General features: G+C 35.5%; 1 protein-coding gene across 1 annotated transcript in view; it reads left to right on the forward strand.

Annotated features, from left to right (window-relative positions):
• Window positions 1–15532, forward strand: part of nudcd1 (NudC domain containing 1) — a 42353-nt gene that overhangs the window by 20692 nt on the left and 6129 nt on the right. The window contains exons 7-8 of the mRNA XM_028460700.1: window positions 9312–9456; window positions 10713–10838. Coding sequence (XP_028316501.1) covers window positions 9312–9456; window positions 10713–10838 — 271 coding nt within the window. The remainder of the gene's footprint in view (window positions 1–9311; window positions 9457–10712; window positions 10839–15532) is intronic.

The raw sequence follows: 15532 nt of genomic DNA on the forward strand, positions 1-15532 counted from the left end.
GTGCGCTTAATAGGAAGTGTTGGTTTCAACAGCTCAACCCTGGAAAATCCCACAGTGCATTCAACTGTGATGCAACTGCACGTTGAAATGTTTACTCCTCTGAAGATGATGTCACATGTTCTCCTCGTCCTCATCATCTTGAGATATTTATTTGACGACAAATAAGATATACAAAACTACCCAAAAAAACAAGTACAAAAGATTACAAAAACTAGGTATGCACCGAATATTTGGTAACCGAATATATTTGGCTGAATATTGCAAAAAAAGCCTTTGGTGGAGTGAGTTAAAAACAAATCCCAATAGTTGCGTGTGACACAATGATGTAATCAAACAACGTGACCTCTCGTCTTCGGTAAATTGTCGGCGTTGTGGAGATATTTTAAAGTGTTGGAGAGCGAGAAAATAATTGCAGTTTGCAACGAGTGTTCAACCAAACTATCTAGAGGGGGTTCCTCTGCAAAAACCTTTAACACTACGGCTTTAATTTGTCATTTAAGGAAGAAATTTGTTTATAAAGCACTTTTTGCAGATAAAATCACAAAGTGCTGTACAGAGCGGTGGGGAAATTAATACAAGTGCAACTACATAAAAGCATAATAAAACATGGGTGCATATACATCATAAAAGGATCAAAATAATTTTAAATCCAGTTAACTAAAAGCTTTTCTGAAAAGCCAAGTTTTCAACAGTTTCTTAAAAGTGACCACACAGTTGAGCTCCCTGAGAGACTGGTGCAGGTTATTCCAGAGTCTGGGAGCTACAGTCAGGAACACAGGTCTCCTCGGGTTTTAAATGTAGTTCTTGGGATCTGACCTGAAGACCAAAGACTGCGCCCCAAAGTGTAGGGGCACAACAAGTCTGAGATATATTGAGGGGCCTGGCCACGCTCAGAAAGTCAGAAGTGAGTTTTTATAGACTATTTGAGTAGAAAGAATGAGGCTGATGTGGGATGTTCTAGAAGCACCAGTTAAAAGTCTGACAGCAGCGTTCTGTACGATCTGGAGTCTGTTTAAAAACAGAATTACAATAGTCAATGTGTGATGATATAAACGTGTGCCTCACTTTAGAGATATTTCTCAGGTGGTATAAACAGTGACTCTCCAAAGACATTGATTGATCAAACACAACCCCAAGGTTTCTGAGGCTGGTTTTAAAAGCCAAACACCCTGAACAACGTGCTGAGTACGAGAGAGAGAAAGCGTCTCATCCCAGTACGCCCACTCCGTCCGTGGCCGAAGACAAAAAGGTTTGCAGAGGACGTTGCCAAAGCAAACGGAATTACTAAGAAGGTCATGGAGTTCATGGCTTTTGATGATGAACCGTTTAATGTTGTGGAGCACATTGAGCCTCGTTACACGACACCGAGCAGACGGTATATCTCGGATGTGTGCTTACCGTAGATGTATGACAGTGTTGCACCTTGTGTCCACGAGCTCTTGGTTAAAGATAATGATGCTGTCCTCAGCTTCACGACAGACATATGGAGCTCGGATGCGGATGTCCGCCCCACCAGCGTGCTGAGTTTAACTGCGCAATTGGTTGACGCGGATTTCAAATTACAGAAGATTGTACTTCACTCACAGGAGTTCAGAGGATCGCATACGGTAGCAGCCATCTCCGAAACTTGGCGCATCAGACTGTGCATGCAGTAGTGAGTGATAATGCTCGAAACATAGAAGACAGTGGCCTAAAAGGCGTACGGTGCATGGCCCACACTTTACAGGTAGCGGTCAACGAGGGTGTGTTGAGTCAGCGCAGTATTGTGGATATCGTAGCAGTCGGGAGGAAAATTGTAGGTCACTTTAAGCATTCCCCCCTTGCTCATTCTTGCCTCCAGTTTATTCTAGAACAGTTTGGAATGCCACCAAAAGGGTTCCAGCAGTATGTAAGCACTAGGTGGAACACTACTCATTATATGCCATCGTAGCAGGTTATGATCTGCTGCTACATACACCTCATACCAGTAGGTGTTAATTGAGAACACTCTCTCTTCTCGCCTCGTTTGAGCAGGTAACAAAGGAGTAACATCTGCAGCAGATGTTATCCCGTTATTTGCAGCACCCACGATGTAAGGATCACTACATTGATGTGGAGAAAAAACAGAGGGTAGAGGAACTGGTCCAGGCTGAATAGGACTTATTAAAGCCAGACAAAAAGAATCTGCACTGACATGTTTGAAGAGATCCTCCTGGAAAACAGTTACCTGTCAGAAGTCCTCATATAACATATTAGAGGACCAATGGAGGCCGTTTTCATGACTTAGCACAGATGACATGCAGGTAATAACATTCATTACGTTTTACAGCACTTTTCACTTTTTACAGTTGTAAAAACAAAAGCTATAATGTAATGAATATAATATTAAACAATATGGGAATACTACAATGAAAGTGCTTAAGATAAATGATGATGTACAGTAACGTTTAAAATAATAAGCTAATCGTATGGGAAAACGATTGGTTTATTTTCTGTAATATTTCTTTTTTATTGCTTGATAACAATGAACTGAACCTACAATGTCTAAGGTACTGGGCTGCTCCATGAACAAGCACAGATAGTGAGAGGCTGTTTAGTCCTTAGTGAGAGGAGGTACAGACTGACATGTGACAGAGCAGAGAAGCTCCTGTTCCTGAAGGAGGAGTCTAAGTAGACTAATGCCAAAAGGACAATCGTTCATGTGTCATGTGCACTTAGCTTTTTTTAGTTGGAATGTCTACAGCAGGGGTCAGCATAGGTTCAGTCATGGGCCAGATTTTTTAAGCATTTTATTTATGGCTTGACATACAGGCACAGTTTTTAATGTTTTTGTCTGTATAAAACTATTTTAAGATGTCTCAGATTCTTCTTTTTATGTTGAAGCTGAATTACTGTTATTGATAAATCTGTTCTGACCTGGGATATGTTGTGTTCCTGTATAAGTGTATGATGTTATAAGCACACACTTATTGAGATTTGCATTATTAGCCTATCTACTGTGGCTACGCATTATTAGCCTATCTACTGTGGCTAAGCATTATTAGCCTATCTACTGTGGCTACGCATTATTAGCCTATCTACTGTACTGTGGCTAAGCATTATTAGCCTATCTACTGTGGCTGAGCATTATTAGCCTATCTAATGTGGCTAAGCATTATTAGCCTATCTACTGTGGCTAAGCATTATTAGCCTATCTACTGTGGCTAAGCATTATTAGCCTATCTACTGTGGCTAAGCATTATTAGCCTATCTACTGTGGCTAAGCAGACTTGTGCCAAAAGGACAATAAATCATTTGTTGTGCGTTTATCCACTTAAGCTTTTTGAATGCATGTTTTGTTTTGTTTGAAGACCTAAAATAAATGAAAAACTTTGTTGTGTTTTTTTTTTTTTTTTAGAGCAAAGGCTACTGGAATATTTAAAAAATGGCAGAATATTCAATAAAATTTACTTTCTTGAAAAAACATGTCTAAAAATGTATTCTAGGCTATTTATGCACTATACCATTATTCGGTATTCGGCCATCCCTAACAAAAACCACAAAACAATTATACAAAGTGACAATAGAAATACTTAAAATGACTCATACCACACAAAACAACCACAAACATACACATTATGACTCCAAAAACACATAATGACAAATTCAATTTACAAAATGTATACAAAATTACAGAAAAATACAGAAAAAAACAATAAAAATACACTACAATACCATAAAAACATTATAAATATACCCACAAATATACAAAATGACTTGTAACGCCCAAAATAATGACAAAATTACACATTATGACTCCAAAAACATTGTGTGTGTGTGTGTATGTGTGTGTGTGTGTGTGCGTGCGTGCGTGCGTGCGTCAGCAGAACGCTGTGGGAGTAAAACACGCTCAGAGCTAATTATCTCTGCTAATGAAACGTTACACGTCTCAGGAAGCAGAAAGTCCAAGTCTGTTTCCACGGAGACGTTGATCGGTGATATCGGTGATCAATAGTTGCAGTAAAAGTTAGACTGTTGTATCAAAGCCTGACAATTACGAGTCAGACTAATTTAAACTCTACAATCACTGCAGGAGAACAAGGAGAACGAGGAGAACAAGGTTTAATTTAACCTCCACTAATTGAAAAGCAGCTGGGGAATGTGTTGGAAAATAAAGCAGAAACTAATGTTTTCCACATGCTTTGAACAATGACATTGTTGTAATGAACACATTAAAGGCTACCTGTAGTGAACTTTAATTAGAAGTTCCATTAAAAGAGCATATTTAGTCAGTTAACACATTTCTCACACACCATCTTACCTTCTTCAATGCTTTTTTAATTTTTAATTATTATTTTTTTTTACATTAGATTAACATTCTCATTTTAAAGTAAAAATGTTTAATAAAAACATTTCTTGGATTTCTTTAAACCAGAGGTGTCAGATTTTATGCTGGAAAACGAGTTATTTCAACATTATTGTGCCCTAGTTTACGCTTTTGCGTATTTATGAAATACAAAATGTGTAAGAAACCAACAATATCCTAGTAATACGTGACAGATATCAGTCCCAGTATGATGTTCACTTTAAATTTCCTAGATTTTGTGATCAATTTCTATTTAATTAAGGAAAGTTTTATGTAATAATTTGAGGAAAGTAAAGGATTTTGTAAGAATTTTGAGTTTCATTTACACAATGAATCATGTTTTCTCTGAAATGTTTACATTCTCCTGCGGGCTGGAATAGATGCTCTAAAGGGCCGGATTTGGCCCCCGAGCCTTGAGTTTGACACGTGTGCCTTAATGTATTACTTGTGATAGTTTGTACATTGATTACTTTATCTTTGGCAAGAACAGATTTATTTTTTATTTCTCAACGCCCTCCTTCGTAGAAAGCCCGCAAAGAAGTTGCTGCTTGCGATTGTTATAATTGTCATAAAATGACCTGTTTTTGCACATTTAGAAACATGGGAAAAAATGTAATTGTAAATAGTTCTGTGCATTCTATATTTTGTATATTTGTTCCAGGTGAGCTTTCATGGTTTTCTTCCAACTAAATCTCAAAAAATCTATTTCTTTTTTTGTGTTTTTCTTCATTTTAAACTGATATTACACAAAAGAAAAAAAAAAAGACAATCATCGTGAGCCTAAATTGTTATGGAAAAAAGGGTAAAAGCACTTCCTCATAGAGACCTGTAATCGCAAAGCAAAGACGTATTTGGTCATTGAAAATTGGCAAAAATGACAACCTGTATCTGGATTTGTTAAGTTATATAATGCAGGACAAACAGAAGACTGACCTTGACCTTAAATATAACCTTGCGAAGGTCAAGGTCACACATTGAAAGGAAATGTTGTTCAATGGTACCAGTCTGAGTTCTGTTTCTCAATGTGTGGCCAAGTTACAGGGAAAAGTTTTTTGTTTTTTTTTTTATTGCCACTAAGAGATGACATACAGTACGTGTGATTAGTGCTGCATTAATAGCCATAGGAGGAGTTACATGATAAAGGAAGAAAAATGATAAGAAGAACTCCTACAATTACATGTACAAAAAAATACAAGAAACCCAGGCGGAAATGTTACTGTTACAGGTGTTAAAGATGATCATTTGAAAGTAAAAATGTTTAGTAAAAAGATTTCTTGGATGTGTTTAAACAGTCAAACTATGATGGGAGAGTATCAGGTTGATATAAGTAAAGTTTAAAGTTTATTTTTCACAGTTTTAGTCGTCAGTGCTGAGTCATGTTCCTGTTCAGTGTGTCTCCTGTCTTTTCAAAGCTTTTTTTATCTTTGCTTCCTGCTCCGTTCCACTGTTGCACAGTGTGTTCAACAGTGTTTTCTAATCCTTGGTAACATGAAAGCCTCTCCAATGTGTCTTTGTTCAGTAATAACCAGTAAAAATGTGCTTTTATATGAAGCCGTTTTTATTTCATTTGTATTCTGTCAGTGTTTGTTCCTGCGTGTGTGTTTGTGTTGGTCCATGCCAGTGTTTGTTCACAGGCCTTTCTTTGTCTGCAGGTGATTCAAAAAGCCTCTTTTTTACGTTTTCAAAGATAAATGCTTTTAGCCTCTGAGTAAGGCTGAAAAAGAAGGATTATCCAGCTGCGGTGTGAACACAGCTTGTCCTGTTCAAACACTTTAAAAATTAGTTTTAAATTTATTTTAAGGAATTTTGTTGATTTCCCAGGTCACACCTGGAATAGAGATTTTAATCTTTATTAAGTGTTTTTACCATAAGTCAACAAGTGATGGAATATTAATACAATCCGGTTTTTTCAAATTAAGAGTTTAAAGATGTACATATGTGTATAGCAGGGCTGTGCAATATATTAACGTATATACAAAATAACAAATAATAATAATATGATTCCATGAAAATGATTTAAGGAGTATACAAAAATAAATAGACAAAAATATACAAGATCATTCCCCAGATACACAAATGGACTTAAAAATAATGAAAGCAAATAAACAAAACCATAAATAAACAAAACATACATGTAAAAAATAAACAAAACTAAAAGTAAACAAAATAAAATAAAAAACTAACTCAAAAAACATAAACAAAACTATAAATATACAAAAATATTAAAGAAAAAACAAAATAATAAAAAACAAAACTAAAATAAAAAATAAACAAAACGACTAAGAATACAAAATTCCAACAAAGTTCACAAAAACAAAAATACACAAATTCAAGACCATAAAATGCACAACAGCACTATAAAACTACGTGTGACAACAAAAATTGACAAAATTTCACACACAACAAGTGTGAAATGACAATACAAACACACTAAAAGACACAGAACTACAACTACAAGATTGTCAATAATTTTTAAAAAATCACGCGTTCACGACCCACTGAAAACAAAGCAGTGAACCACATTTGGGTCCTGAGCCACGTGTTGAGAATGCTGTGGGTTCTATTGCTATGATAGTCACACAACGTTCATGATTAACTTCCACAGGAGGAGGATTTACCTTTTCCCGCTTTGTGTCGCTGCATGCTGTCATACACTTAGCATATGCTATGCTATGCTACGCTACACGTATGGAGCTGCCCTTTAATCCTCACCTTTCAGATTAAAGCATGCAGCAGGTAATAAACCAATCCTTTGGAGACGTGATGCTGCACATGCCCGCAGCATTACGCTCTGCTTTGAATAACATGACACAGCACATGGTGCCATGTGACCGCTGCAGGGCTCGAAACAGAACATACACACACGTGTATGCATAGTATGAATAATAATAATGATAATATTATACACATTCATGCTGGAACTATTCTCATATCCATCATTTCATGTAAAAATTCCTTTCCTTTCTGAATTAATTCATGACTTTAACTCAAAGAAAAACTGAGCAAAAACTTTACATTTATTATTTAAATCATGGAAAATAAAAAAGCAGATCTTAGAGATTAAGTAAAATGTGGAAAATAAAAATTTAAAGTGATAAATTGGCCAATGGCAATGGTCTAAAAAGCCGATATCTAATGTATCGGCCCATATATGAAATTAGAACATTGATATACACAGGATAGAAACAATATAAATAACAAATTCTGATAATTACCAAAATATGATTCAAGACAAAGAAGCAAAACGCTACTAGATTAAAATAAAGAACTTAAATTAGTAAGTTTACAAACAGATTTTTGATTTTTCTTTTAACATTAGTCAGCTGTTGAGTTATTTCTTTAACTTAGTAACACCTCACATTCACAGCACCTTTAATATTTATCAAGTTCTTTTTGTCTTCTTTATGAATAACACTTTAAGGTGTTATTTATTCAAACTGTTTTTCAGGAAATTTACTTTGATCTCCTGACATGTTTAGATTGTCAACTGTCAGTCTTCTACAGAGGCGTCTGAAGAAGACTGGTCCAGGTTTCCCAGGGACCCTGAACGCATCTCTGGAAACACGTTTAATTTTAAATACTGTTAATATTTGCACTATTGGAGAAATTTCACCAGTTTCTGAAAACTAATGAGTTGCTTTTTACGTCTAGTATGATATTTGTCAAATACAGAATGTAATAATGTATAATAAAGCTGATTAACTTGAGTCACCACTGAGTTCAGATTGTCTTTGTTATAAACAGAGAAGTTATTTTTTAAAACCTTATGGACAATAATAACTTATTTATCTACTGTATTGTATTTCGCCGTTACAAGGTAGATTCAAGAAAACCTCAAATAGTCTTTGAGTATGTTGAGGTCGGCTCAGGGACACCCTTGTCTTTATTGTGGGATTATTGAAAATACACAGAACACAAAAAACAAATAATAATATACAGTAACTTAATATTAATAATTTAAGGAATATACAAAAATAAACAAAATGACTCCACACATACACAAAAGGACTAAAAAATGATGAAAACAACTCTAAAAAGAAGCAAAATAATAAAATAAACAAAACTATTCTGAAAACAAACAAAACTATGGTCACCCTATTCCAGAGGTACGCAACTATTATTACAGCAGGGCCACAAAAATGTGTTTGTTTGATCTGAGGGTCACATGATCAACATTCATGTCAGCATTCAGAATAATGAGCGATCTGAGCATTAATACAGGAAATAACAAATAGTTTTTATTGTAGTTTTGGGTGTTTTTCTCTCATTCTGTGAATGTTTGTTGTTGTGTTGCTCGTTGTGAAGCATTTTGTGCATTTCTGTTGTCCTTTTGTGTATTTTTTTCAGTAAAATATATGTTTTTGGAGTCATATTGTGTATTTGTACACTCATTTTGCATTTTTTGGAGTAATTTTTGTGTATTTCTGTTGTCGTTTTGCTTGTTTGTGAGTATTGTGTTCGTGTTTTTCTAGTCGTTTTGTGTACTTTTGTTGTCATTTTCTGTAATTTTGTATATTTTTCGGCGTAATTTTGTGCATTACTGTCATTGTTTTGTTAATTTTTGGAGTAGTTTTGTGTGTTTTTGGGGTATATTCTGTGTTTTTATCTTGTCTAACTGTATTCTCCTGCAATGTTGGAATTCCTAGTATTTCGTAATGTATTCTTGCTTTTGTTTCGTGTATTTTTCTGTCATTTTGTACGTTTACTTTGGGGCTCGCATACAATTAAACCGGCCAGTTGCTCTATTTTATATAGTTGACTTTTTAAACAAAACTTCATAGATACCAAATCTTATAATTCAGCTTGTGATTAAAACCAAAATCAGCCTCAGATCAAACTCTTGGTTCGTCTTTCTGACCATCATCATCACATCTTCTCCTGAATGTTTGTTTAGTGGCTGATTACAACATTCTCATCACAACTGCTACAAAAACCTACAGCTTGTCTTCGTGTGTGTGTGTGTGTGTGTGTGTGTGTGTGTCCTCAGCCTGGAGGTGACCCTACAGAAGAGGAGTGAGGGGCCCATGTGGCCTGAGCTGGTGATGGGGGACAGGAGGGGTCAGTACGTGATGAGTGAGGAGCAGGCGACTCTACTCCACCAAACTCTGGCTCACCTCACCTCTGAGGACCTGGTGAGAAACGCTGGAGATAGTCTTCACCTGTGTCTGCAGATAATCAATCACAGATATTCAATCACAGATAATCAATCACAGATAATCAATCACAGATAATCACACTGTTCACTTTCACTCTAACATAAATAATAATTTAAAAATGTATAACAAGACTGAACTCTACATACAGTACGTGAAATATTCATATCGGAAAAACAAAAACAAATGCCTTGCTGAAGATTGAGCATGAAAAATAAAATAAAAAATGTTTTCTTTACACTCAAAAATTTGATTATCACTGTGTTTTAGTATCAATGTTTTTTAGAATAATAATTTCTTTTAACCTTTTTTTTTTTTTTACCCATTTTTGACATTTTGGGGGTGCTCTGATATTTTTTATTCTTTAGAAAAAGTATGAGAACCAATGCCTGAGATGATAAAGGAACGCAGTGTTCTCACCAGCACTGTTTAGCGTAGGGGGCCCCGATCCCCTACGCTGTGATGTCGCCCCCTACTGGTTAAAACACAACACTTTTATGTTGTTTTGTCCTTTTTTAAATCAACACAGTCGTAATAATTGTTGCACACTTGGACCTTCCTATAAGAATCACACCTTCCCTGTTAATATATATATGTATATATATGTGTGTGTGTGTGTGTGTGTGTGTGTGTGTGTGTGTGTGTGTGTGTGTGTGTGTGTGTGTGTGTGTGTGTGTGTGTGTGTGTGTGTGTGTGTGTGTGTGTGTGTGTGTGTGTGTGTGTGTGTGTGTGTGTGTGTGTGTATTATGGCAAGCCTTTTAGGAAATTAAATATATATTTATTGACTCTGGGAATATATGGGATGAATGAAAGAATGAAAAGAAATAAAAAGTCTGAAATTGCTGCTGATGATGATGATGATGATGATGATGACAGTGATACGGTGTGACTGTCAGTAGTGACAGAGCAGCACCACATCGTCACAGCATTGGAGGTTGAAGTATTCTGTCTAATCAGAGACCGACCGTTTCACCAGCGTGACGTAGTTCACAAAGTTTGGTGGGCTTGGCAAATAGATATGTATGAGATCACCCTTAGTCACTTTTAATGACTCAGCACTAAATGTATTAATTCTAGCTATAGTCTGTAGCTACTGGTTAGCCGCTGTGGGCTCCTGATGCTCGTACGTGTCCGTGGGGTCACTGAAAGCGCTCCGTACACACCAGGTTTCCTACTTTATAATCGATGCTACACAAGTGTGACCATGTGTAAATGTTCCTGTTCCTCTGCTGTAGAACTCAGACCCAGACTGGAACAAGCCGGCCTGTAACTCCCTGGAGCTGGAGGACTATGATCGTTTTTTTGATGACGGCTCCAGCCTCACACACTTTGATGAAGCGTCTCTGAAGCCCACTCATGTGGTAGGTAACAAGTAACACATACCAGCTGATTCCCAGGCCTCTCTAGGTGTGTGTGTGTGTGTTACCCTTTAATCAAACACTCGTCTGAAGAGCTCCACACACACACACACACACACACACACACACACACACACACACACACACACACACGTGTAGAGGAGCAGATTGAGCTCCTGCATGACTGGAATCATAAGAAGACGACACCAGGCAATAATGGCTTCATCTGCAAAAACTCACGTGTTGAATAATATATTCATCAAAAAAAAGACACGATATTTATCTTTTCATGAGTTATTTTTTTCTCCAACTGTAGGTTTTTAAAGTATTTTATAATGTCTTTCATGTAGAAAAAGGACAGCGTTGACGTGTGTGGCGTTCAGAGACGTTTGTTTATTGAATGAGAAGCTTCTGTTCTTTAATAATGTTGAGTTTGAAAACATCAGAAATACTTTATTGATCACAGGAAGAAATAGAAAAGAAATATTACAGATGAAAAGAAGAAACACTCGACAAAGAAAAGAAAATGTTCATAATTCAGTAAAAGACTGTTATGTAAAAACAAGTGCACACATTAATGTAACATAACATTTCTTCAAATCTTAATTTAATCAGAATATTGACTAATCTGAGCATTAATACAGGAAATAACATAGAGTTTGTGTTTTTTGTTGTTGTTAAACAGCATTAAATAAGGCAAACATTTAAAACATAAATAAATATATATATATATGTATATATATTAGTGTTTTTTTTCTCCTATTTTGTCTGTTTTTTGTTGTCATTTAGTATAATTTTTTTTGTCAATCTATGTGTTTTTAGAGTTATTTGTGTATTTTTATTGTCATTTAGTGTATTTTTTCCTTTTTTGTCTGTTTTTGTTGTAAGTTTGTGTATTTTTGTTGTTATTAAGTGTATTTTTCTCCTAATTTGCCTGTTTTTGTTGTAAGTTTGTGTATTTTTACTGACATTTAGTGTATTTTTCTCCTTTTTTGTCAGTTTTTGTTGTTATTAAGTCTATTTTTTTCCTAATTTGTCTGTTTTTGTTGTAAGTTTGTGTATTTTTGTTGTTATTTTGTGTATTTTTCTTTTTAATCTATGTGTTTTGGGGGTTATTTTGTTGTTCTGTGCGTTTGCTTTGAGGACCCCACAAAATAAGATTGAGGGCCACCATGTCTGAATGTTTTTAGTCGACTAAATCTGTACAGGTTTTGTTGACTTTGATCATTTCTACTTTTATTATATAACTGTTACTTGTACGTTTCAAACACTGAAATAACTATTTATTTTGCAGCCACTGATTAAATGAGATTAACTCAAATGAATGCAATCACTTCTGATTAGTTTCTCAAGAGCGTCCTCTACCATCTTTTTATTTACTTATTTATATATTTATTTAGCACTAAAATGTTTGACAAAATGATGATTATTTTAATGAACACTGTTCAGCAGTACAGTGGGGGCTAACTGTTGATCATTTTACTTGTTTATGTACAAATAGTGCCACAAAAAGGATGCAGAATTATTTTTAAAACATGTTTTTTCATATCTTTTGCTTCCAAACCAGATTTAATCTCTGTTGTTTTTGTGTCTTGTGCAACTTTTCTTTTCCCATTTTATATATTTTTGTATTATTTTTGTTGTGTTTTTTTCATTAATTTTGTATGTTTCGTCAAATCATTTTGTGCATTTTTGTCATCAATTCATACGTTACTCTGTTATTTTTGTGTATTTTTAGTCGACTTGTGCAACTTTTAGGTAATTTTGTGTTTCTGTTCAGATTTTAGATTTATTTTGTGTATGTTTGTTGTCCTTTTGTGTATTTTTCTTGTCATTTCATGGGTTTCTCTGTTATTTTTGTTTGTTTCTTTTCACATTTTATATATTTTTGCATTATTTTTGTCTTTTTCCTTAATTTTGTAATGAGTTAGATTTTTTTTTCAGTGATTTTGTATATTTTTGTTGTCATCGATGCTCCTAAAGTCCACTAATGATACTAAACAGGCTTTTATGACAGCAAACATTAGCGCTAATGTGTGTTTTTATGGAGTTCTGCGTGCAGACGTAAAGTTTGATGCTTCATGGTGATTTGAAACCAGTTGGTATCAACATAAGTTTAATTCTTTAGTTATTTTAACTGTGTCAGTATGAGGGTTATACGTTTGTGTGCGTGTGTGTGTTGACAGCAGTGATTAATGTGTGAGTCAGTGTTTTCTGAAAGCACAGGATTATTGGAGCTCTTTTTATTTTGTTTGCACCACATCATGTCTATGTTTCAGTCGTAGAACTTCTATCCCAGAGGAATAATGAAGCCTTTCATGGTGAAACTCAAAGCTATTGACGTGTGTTGGAGGTATGCAGCGTGGCCTTTGATGAGCGTTTTAATGTGAATAAAAGCTCTTCTCCATTACTGGTGGAGCTCTTTGAAGAGATTCTGTTTGAGTCCAGTGTTTTATTTTGTTTCTGGGTTTGTAAAACCATCATTGTGTCCATTTGAATGTGTCGCCTGCCCACCACACACCAGCTGACCTGTGTGTGTGTGTGTGTGTTCTCTGTCAGAACATCTGCCGAGCAGGAGATCATTCTGCAGTCGACATAATCGATAATGTTTATTGACGCGTCGTTGAATCTATATCTATAAAAGCAAGGAATCTCTGTCTGTGTGTCTGTCTGCCGTTCAGGGACAGACAGAGCTGAGACTTTCAACATGGCTGCTGCTTGGTTCACGAGTGTGAAATGTCTTGTGATGACACGTGTTAAGAATTGGCGCTATACAAATAAAGATTGATTGATTAGTGAAGTTATTTTGAGACGTAATGGCTTCTTTCAATGGCAAAATAAAAAAAAACATAAAAAAAACGAGAATCAACAGAAGGAAGTAAATTTGTAGTTCTAATTCTCTCTCTCAGCAGGCTGCAGATGTATGCTAGCCTATATTACAGTGCTAAATATATACATACTTCCTACGAGCACTTCACTAGTTTACTTTTGTAAATGAATGATAAAATCCAGTTTTTTCCTTTAACAGAGAAATAATCGTGACTTGGCGACTAATGGATAAAAATAATGGATCGATCAGTCGACAACAAAAATAATGGTTAGTTGCAGCTCTACGGGAGATAGAATTTTCCTCCTCCTGTCACTCAAACACTGACCCAGTATCAACTGTACAACGACAATGGTCCCCAACCACCTGTGGACCAAAGCCTTTCTCTTTTATTTTGAAAAATGCAACTTTAACGCTCATCACTCCTGTGCTATTTTTGTTCTTATTTTTCTCTCATTCTGTGTTTTTGTTAACATTTAGTTGTTTTTTTTTTTTGGTCGTTTTCTTTCTTTTTCTGTTATTTGTGCATTTTTGTCATTATTTTGTGTTTTATAATTTTGTGTATTTCTGCTGTTGTTTTGTACATTTCTTGTCATTCTGTGTATTTTTGGAGTCATTTTGTGTATTTCTGTTATTGTTTTGTCAATTTTTCTTTTTCTTTGTGTCATTTTGTGTCCTTTTTAAAATAATTTTGTGCATTTATGCTTTTTGTGTGTTTCTGTTCTTGTTTTGTATATTTTTCTGTCATTCTATATATTTTTTATCGTTTTTTTGTTCTTTGTGCAAACATTTGTAGTTGTTTTTGGGACGTTTTGTTTATTTTTCTGTTCTTTGTGCGTACTTTTGTGTTTTTGTTGTTATTTTGTACATTTTTCTCCCATCCTGTGTATTTTTTTGATCGTTTTGGACTAATTTTGTGTCTTCTTTTGGAATAATTTTCACTATTTCTGCTGTGGTTTGTGTGTTTTTGTTCTTGTTCGGTACATTTTCTAGTTATTATATTTATTGAATGGATCCACTGAAGGCTTTACTTTATACAGTATGTCTGATTCTATTCGTGGCGGTGGCTCCAGCTCAGCTCTCACACTGAATTCTTCATTTGTTCCATTTTTTGTTTTGTTTCCCATTCAAAGAACTTAGTACAAGCCGTGCTTCTCCATTGTGAGCCTGACTGAGGACGGACGGTCACACTGATCACTGATTGGTCATGGCAGCAGCAGGTTTAGCAGGAACAGGATGGCAGCACTGATGATGATGATGATGAAGATGAGGAGGACGATGATGACGGAGTTGGTATTTCAGCTGTTATTTCAGACATCTGGCCTCCTTTCTTCTCTCCTAATGTGTTTTTCGTGCTACTTCCTGTCTCTACCACTGAGTTCCATCAGCCTTTTGATAAAAACACTAGAATGCTCATTTAAAAGCCCCCCCCCACTGCCCCCTCCTCTGAGAGCTGGAACAAGTCATTCATCAGCAGCGGATGTTGTGAGTCTGAGCTGCTCTTATTATGTGTATATAATGCAGCTTCTTTCTTATTGATGATGATGATGATGATGAAGATGAGGATGAAGTGTCCAGCTTTCAGCCACAGCTTCATGTCCTTCCTCTTCGTCTGCTGATGGAGCAGCTTTTAGAAACATGGACCTTGGGTTTTTATAGTGTTGAAGGTGGATGAACCTTGGTGAACAAACACGTGTTGTCTACGTTACATATAGACATATAGTCTGATCAGAGGGACACATTAGCAACGTTCATTTTTGTCTAGTGTGTTATTGCAGTTATTTTGTGTGTTTGTGTTTTGGGAGACATTTTGTCCGTTTTTGAAGTCATTTTCTTGTTTTGCATATCTCTGTGTTTTTTTGTTGCTATT

Source organism: Gouania willdenowi, chromosome 11, assembly GCF_900634775.1.
Source record: "Gouania willdenowi chromosome 11, fGouWil2.1, whole genome shotgun sequence".
NCBI lineage: Eukaryota > Metazoa > Chordata > Actinopteri > Blenniiformes > Gobiesocidae > Gouania > Gouania willdenowi.